At 44.6% G+C, this 7802-nt stretch overlaps 1 protein-coding gene across 1 annotated transcript; it reads right to left on the bottom strand.

Moving 5' to 3' along the window:
• Positions 1 to 781: 781 nt before the first annotated feature.
• On the bottom strand, positions 782 to 6961 carry LOC134444907 (zinc finger protein ZFP2-like). Its single transcript, XM_063194086.1, has 9 exons — positions 6950 to 6961; positions 6094 to 6186; positions 5735 to 5914; positions 5154 to 5224; positions 4714 to 4771; positions 4513 to 4609; positions 3750 to 3817; positions 2188 to 2494; positions 782 to 1924 (listed from the first exon to the last, which is right to left on the bottom strand). Exons 1-9 carry the CDS (start codon positions 6959 to 6961, stop codon positions 783 to 785), a joined length of 2028 nt encoding a protein of 675 aa, XP_063050156.1. The 3' UTR covers position 782.
• Between the last annotated feature and the right edge of the window lie 841 nt (positions 6962 to 7802).

Below are 7802 nucleotides of genomic sequence, written 5' to 3'. Positions count from 1 at the left end.
ATTCATGGCTGAACATTGCTACAAAATTGGAAACAAGACTCCAAGAACTTTCCTGGTGAACCAGTAGCCTGTAAGTAACAGGCTACTGGCACACTGCCCTTTCACGTGTCTCCGCAGGCGGGATTTAGTCAAAAGATGCTTGCACGCGGTTGGAGCAACCTCATGACACTGACATGACATGACACTTCGACCACTCACGTTGAAGCTTTGTGACGTAGGACGTGTCGTCACGTAAGCGCCGTCAGGTCGGGAACCAAAACAGAACAACGTCCTTTAGAAAATCAACTTGAGGTATTTTGGATAACACCGCTGAAATTGCTGCTTCCATCCCGACGCATGATAACTCCTCGCACGCCGCCATTACTGTTGTGATTCAGGGAGGGGGCGGGCACAGCCGAACTACCCTGGGGGAGGGTGTTGCGTTCGATAAACGTCATACCCACTGAAATCCCTCCCTACGATCCTGATTCGTCGAGCTGCCCCGTTTATTTCGTAAACGGAGGAGGAGAGCGAATCACAGGTGCACCAGAAGGTTTGTGTAGCCCAGCCCCCTGGGCGTCAACACATAGCTTCTGGTTCACCAGGAAATCCAAGAACAGGAACGAAGGGAGCTATTGCTATTGTTCACATCGATGGGCTTACGGTCTTGTATACTTAAGATGTTGCCGTTGGAGTGAGTCTGGGAGCAGAGCTCGTATGCTGTTTGCACTGACGGGGGGGTTTCTCTCATGTATGTGCAGTGGTAGGGTTTCACTCATGTATGTGCAGTGGTAGGGTTTCTCTCATGTATGTGTAAGCTGGTGTCGTCTAAGTGCTTCGGGGCTCCGAAAACTCCTCTCACAGTGTTTGCACTGATGGGGTTTCTCTCCAGAGTGAATGAGCTGGTGTACTTTGAGACTCCCTGATCCTGTAAAACATTTACCACACTGTCCACAGCTGTATGGCTTCTCTCCAGAGTGAATACGCTGGTGTACTTTGAGACTCCCTGCCTGGGTGAAACATTTACCACACTGTTCACAGCTGTATGGCCTCTCTCCTGTGTGAGTGAGCTGGTGTGCTTTGAGGCTCCACGCGAGTGTAAACCTTTTCCCGCACTGTCCACATTGATGGCCTTTCTGTCCGATGTGAATGAGCTGGTGTTTTTTGAGACTCCCTGATTCTGTAAAACATTTACCACACTGGCCACAGCTGTATGGCTTCTCTCCAGAGTGAATACGCTGGTGTACTTTGAGGTTCCCCAACTGGGTAAAACATTTACCACACTGTTCACAGCTATGGGGTTTCTGTCCGGTGTGAGTGAGCTGGTGTAGTCCGAGGCTCCCTGCCTGTGTAAAACATTTACCACACTGTTCACAGCTGTATGGCCTCTCTCCAGAGTGAATGAGCTGGTGTGCTTTGAGGTGCACCGTCTGGATAAAACATTTGCCGCATTCTTCACATTGATGGGGTCTCCGTCCGGTGTGTGTGAGCTGGTGTCGTTTGAGATAATCTGCTGATGAAAAACATTTCCGACACTGTCCACATTGATGGGGCTTCTGTCCGGTGTGAATGAGCTGGTGCAGTTTGAGAGTATCTGCCCGTGAAAAACATTTCCCACACTGTTTGCATTGATGGGGTTTCTCTGCTGTATGTGTAAGCTGATGTCGTTTAAGTTGTGTTGATGTACTAAAACCTTTCCCACACTGTCTGCACTGATTGGGGTCGCCTCCATCTTCCATGCGCTGGCGCTTCTTCAAACTCCTCTTTGTAGCAGAAGGTTTTGCGATGACAGAAAAATGAGGTGGTTTCCCTTGATGGATTTGCTGGTGTGCTTTTAGAGTTGTCATGTTACTGAAGCTCTTGTCAACACCAGAACAGAGATGCTTGTTCAATGTGGTCTCTGGGAGGGCAGCTGACAAAGCAGGTTGGGATTCTCCTCCTGTTCCTGCACCAAAAACACAACACTATTGGAAATCTTCATATTAGGTATCCCTGCACAGATATATACATACATCCCCTGATTAAAAACTGTACATAATGATATTAAGATTTTACTCAAGATTCAATCTACAGATGCTTAAATAAAAGGTTATCATGGCTGTATCAATGTGGTCATTGCCACCAAATAAGAAACAAGACACAAGACACCTTCTAGGATGTTTCTGTGTGTGAGTGAGTGAGTGAGTGAGTGAATGAGTGAGTTCTTACCAGTTTTGGGGTTTTCTCCATCCGTGTTATTCTTGTGGTCTTTATTTTTTTGGAGACCTTGTGTTGCACAGCAATCAACCACTTGCACTGATAACCTCCTGCACTTAACCAAGGACAGTGGATCAGGAGTGAACTGGCTCATTGCAGAACTGACGACTGGAGCCACGTCTGAGCTGACGACTGGAGCCAGGTCTGAGCTGACGACTGGAGCCAGGTCTGAGCTGACGACTGGAGCCACGTCTGAACTGACGGCTGGAGCTGTGTCTGAACTGACGACTGGAGCCACGTCTGATTTTTCATCTTCTTCCTAATGCCCGACAATGAAGGACAGGAATTGGTCATTTTCAAACAGTTTCAGTAACTAATGCGTTAATATTCTCCTTGTAATCTCAGGTCATTTCATTCACACTATGGCTGTATCTCAAAGTCAAGGATCCTGGCCTTGCTAGGACGTGAAACGTTCAGTGATTGGATATTCTTTTGGTGAACTCCACTGAGTATCCAATTACTGGGCGTTTCACGTCCTAGACCTTGACTTTGAGATACAGGGTGCGTTCCAATATGCGACTTTGCGTCCTCCACATTTGCTTGGGGTTTCGCCCCGCCTCCAGGCCCCTCCTCTGTGGAGAATAAAGTGTTTGGGGGACTATTCTTCATTCACCATCCAGTTTGCAAATGAGAAATTTACTTTACAATTGAGCTCTTGCAAGATATTGAAATACAATGCTGTTGTTAGTGATGTCATCATGACATATTACTTCCTGGTACGATGATCAGTGTACCGTTAATGGAGGACAGGGGGTAAACAGAATCAGTGTACCGTATGGTATTGACATGAGTATGTGTATCGAAGAAGTGTTGGGCTAATAGCAGTAGCAGTATCTTTGGATATCTAAAAACAACCATTTGTTCAAAAATGTCCACTTTATTATGTCCGCCAAGGACGTTATGTTTTTGGTTGCGTTGGTTTGTCTGTTTGTCTATCAGCAGGATAACAAAGAAGGCAGAAAGACTTGGGGAAAAAAATAGGGTGTAACATTGTCAAATGTTCTATCAAACAGCTTCCTTGGCGGAGGTCTGCACTCTCTGAGTGCATTTCTAGTTACATATGAAAGTGGTCTCATAATAACTTCAGTACAGGGTTCCCACTCTAATTCAAATATAAAATTCCATGATTTTCCATGACTTTCCAGACCCAAAACACAGAATTTCCATGACCACTTCCGTAAAAAGAAATAACGTTAAGTTTTAAAGAGTGTGTAACTTTACCCCTAGAGCTGACGCCGAGCCATCGCTAGACTGAAGAGGGGTTATAATTGCATCCTAGAATGTTGCACATAACAGCGAAAAACGCATTGTAAACATAACCAGTAAGAAACAATACACGAAACAGAACGTTTTTGCTTCTACAAAACTGTTCGAAAAATTCCATGATATTTCATGACAGTGCATGCAAAATGGTAAAATTCCATGACTTTCCATGACTGGAAAAACTTTTGTGATATTCCAGAAATTCCATGACCTGTGGGAACCCTGTCAGTAACAGTGAACAGTCACTCTACCTGTACTGGTTCAGCTTTAATGTCTGCAGATGAGGAGGTGATCTGTTCTGGGACAGAGTCAGTTTCATCTACAAGACAAATCAAAAACAGATCAACAACAATTAAAAGCACAAATGGTCTTGTTTGGCAGAACAGTTCAGTTACGTGCACAGGATTGTATCAAATGTCTATTGGTCAGCAAACATTTTTTTCCAACTAGCAAAATCAAAGGGGAACAAAAGAAGATGAACTCATATCTCAGTTTCTATTGAACCCAGACCTCTGGAGTATCCACCACCATGGGCTCTGACTATGACACTAAGGTCGTTTTCACACCAAAGCGGTGGAAACATCGTGGGACGGAATCGCTTTTTACCGGCGGTGGTGAAAATACATGGAAACACATCTCTCCTTCCACACCAACCGGCGGTAGTCTAGGTTTCATTTGAAAGAAGGCCTCTGGTGTATCCACCACCATGGGCTCTGAGTATGACACTTAGGTGTCATGACAGTCTAAGGCCCTCGGCACGCTTGCTGCAGAATACGCGAGCGCAAGCACGATTCATGCTTGAACGTGTTAACATATTTCGTTTCAATTTCACGCGCATCAGATACTACATCCATACACGTGCGTTTCATGCCAAATCTTCAAAATCTCTGGGGACGAGGGCAAGGAAGTTCCACGCGAGTGTTTTCCGGCAGTTCTGGACACGTCAGATCTGGACTTGGCAAACTGTTCAGCAAGAAGATGTGCAGTGGTAGACAGTGTGTGTGTGTGTCATACCAGATTGAGTACACTGGTATCCATCAGCAACAGCTGCGTCCTCTTCTTCCTCTTTAATGCAGATGTCTACATTCTGCAATGGACCGTCCTCCTCTTTCTGCAAAACACATGGGAAATATTACATCGTGATAGAGAGAGAGAGAGGGAGAGAGAGAGAGAGAGAGAGAGAGATGGAGAGAGAGAGCAAGTGGGTTTACATACCACCACATCGGCCTGGCTCTCTCCTTCCTGCAGTCCATCAGTCACTTCCTGAATCGTCCTGCAGGAAACACAGATCTCAGAGGTCAAAGTTCAAATGTTATTTGACAGTTGATGTCAGCGTTCAATGGGGTGCCAAAGTCACATCCTTCTTCTTACTGATCATGGGTCACAACTCTAACAACTTTAAATGGAAGTAGATTGAGTGAATCAAGCTCAACCCTGATTGTGTATATTGATGTGTCCTGGATTTCACATATGGCAGCAGTGAATTTTAAATATTTAGGTTGCCGTCGGAAGACCAGTCGCTTTCGGCAGACTAGAAAATATATTTTTGTTTTTTGAGCAAGAGAAGAGAAGATAGACTACATGCGCCTCACATATTTGAAGTGAACCGTAGCTGAAGGCGAGCAGTGTGCGCGAGCATGTGCGCGTGTGTGTACCTGAAACTACTCTGGTGGCTCTGCAGCTGCTGTTGCAGGTCCGTCAGTTCATTCGTCAGGATTGCAATACTCTGCACGAAATAAGCAAACACACTCAGTCAATATACATCCATCAAATCATACATAATGACTGTTATAATAACATAGTTCCTCCCATTCTCTTATTTTTTTTTACCTGTGTTTAACCCATTCTAGCCTAAGCTCTTTTTGGGAAAGGGTGCCCTCTGCCTATTAAATCCTAAATATCTCAGCCTCCGAAGCACAAACAAACATGAAATAAGTTACATTTAAAAGCTAGGTCCTCATTTTGCATTGGAATATATTCATACCCACATTTTTATTTAAAAACCTAAAATGGGTTAAATGAGGGGAAATGTGTTGTTTTTCAATTGGGACAACACACTAGCAGCTCATTTCTACATTCCATATATATCCATTCATTCCATGTATCTTACGAAATGGAAAAGGAAAATGTTGCAGTTGGTTTGAAGTAAAATGGACCCATTTTAGGGCCCACAGTGGCAGTTATCATATTTATCTTCATATCACTCACTCACGCACACGCACACGCACACACACACCTGTTTGGCTTGTGTTAAGGAGTCGTCTTTCTCCTCCAGTTTTTTCTGTAGTTCATCCACCTGGAGCTTCAGCTGCCGGTTTGACTCCACCTGCTCTGATTGGCTCCTTCCATTCTCAGCTGCCCTTTCTTCCAGACGATGGATTAACCTAGACAGAGTTGTGTTCCTCTGGACCTCACTCTGATTGAAACACACACACAAACACGCACGCACGCACACACAGAGTTGCTTGTTACACAGCACAACCAGTAATAAAATGAAAGTGAAAAGTGTTGGGGTTTGAAAGTGGGTTTTTTGTGCAAGATGTGTGGATTACCTTGCCAACTATTTAGTTTCTGATGACTCACAGGGTTTCCTACCTTCAATGCTTCTGTGATGAATTGGCTGGCCTTCTCAAGGTCACTACAGGCTTGTTTGTGACTGGCATCAACATGGTGGAAAATGGCATTTATCTACAAGCAAATGCATATAGGCAGAGATTGGGGTTGGTGGTCACATTTATTAATTTACTTAAATCTAATATTGCAGGAAAAAAACATTTCTATACCAATCCAATGTTTCATGTGTCAGGTATATTTGTAGGCCTGTAGACCTAGTCATAGATATCTCGGAACAATTATTGATAATAAGCTCACTTTTGAGGCAAATTGTGAAGCTGCACTCGGTAGGATGATATTGCAGGAAAACCATTTCTATACCAATCCAATGTTTCATGCGTCAGGTACATTTGTAGGCCTATAGATGAGGCGGAACAATTGCACACAGGGCCCGTGGGCAAGACACTTCTAGGGCCCCCTACACAGCTTGCCAAGCCCACAATAAGTCCCCCACCACCAATACGGGAGGGCCTGGGCCCCGGGGCAGGTGCCCTGCTCGCCCTTCCTATTAGCTCTGCCCCTGGTCACAGATGATCCCATATTCCTCAATTCATGGTTTTGTGGAGCTGGAAGCCAAAATGTGTAAAACTAATGAATAAACACATTACATGAATGATTGGAATAGTTCAAAATGTGGCCAATTCATCTATAAGCCATGCAAATTAATCATTATTGATGGAATGGAAATCAACTTTTCCATGATACCGGTATTCTAATTGGCTGCCAGGACGTGACTACAATTGCGGTGTTAATTCTGGGGTTAATTATTCTTTCTCAGGGAGCCAGCTGACTTCCAGTCACACGACAAGGGGTGGGATAAGAATTCTTCTCCACCCACCTCATACTCCATTGTGTGGTTTTCACTTTAAAAGTTCCCCAGATATGCGCAAGTAGTCAGTTGTAACTTCTTGTTAATGCATAAGCAATGCCTAACAAATAATTTGTTAACGATTTGTAAAGCATGGAAAGGTTTTCACTTTACATCAGTTCCCCCGATATGTAAGTAATGAGTAATGAGTAATGAGTCTTGGGCTGGGACTTCGAGACAGGGCGCTAAAAAGACATCGAGTCAGGGCGCTAAAAAAGATGGTTATGTTGAATACCTTGTAAATTAGGCTACCTGAACATAGTATTAGCACAGTATATCGTAGCACCAAATTGCCGTTTCCATTTACGGTTCGGAACACATTTAGCCCGCTCTGTCAATTACAGCACAATTTCATTTCATCCCAGACCGTGGACAGTGACAGTGGACCACCAGACTAGGCTACACACGGCGGATTTCACCCACGTTTCATCGGACTATGTTGCAGCTGGGACTGAAGACACAAAGCTGCAAGGAAAGGGGTTTATCAAAACGGTAGCCCATCATGAAAGTGAGCATAACGTGGGGAAACACAATGTACCGTTTGTCATTGTTTTACCTCATTTTGTAGGTCTCTGTAGCAACCCAATGTAAGTAGGCGGCTGGATGTGAGTGCCCGGATATCCGCCCGAGTATTTACGTCTATTTTACCTCAGCTACTCGCGTTCGGTCGTGTATTTACGACAGTTTAACCTCAGCTACTTGATTTCGGTCCGATTTGAGTCTGACTGAAGGATGGACATAGGTGCCGTGCGTAAAGAGCCCACCGCACATCGCCGTTTCGGCGACACCAGAAAGTTCCTTGATCTCCCAATCAAAGGAATAG

Source organism: Engraulis encrasicolus, unplaced genomic scaffold (genome assembly GCF_034702125.1).
Source record: "Engraulis encrasicolus isolate BLACKSEA-1 unplaced genomic scaffold, IST_EnEncr_1.0 scaffold_83_np1212, whole genome shotgun sequence".
NCBI lineage: Eukaryota > Metazoa > Chordata > Actinopteri > Clupeiformes > Engraulidae > Engraulis > Engraulis encrasicolus.
The sequence above is the reverse complement of the archived record's forward strand: the minus strand, read 5'-3'. Positions and strand labels throughout refer to the sequence as shown.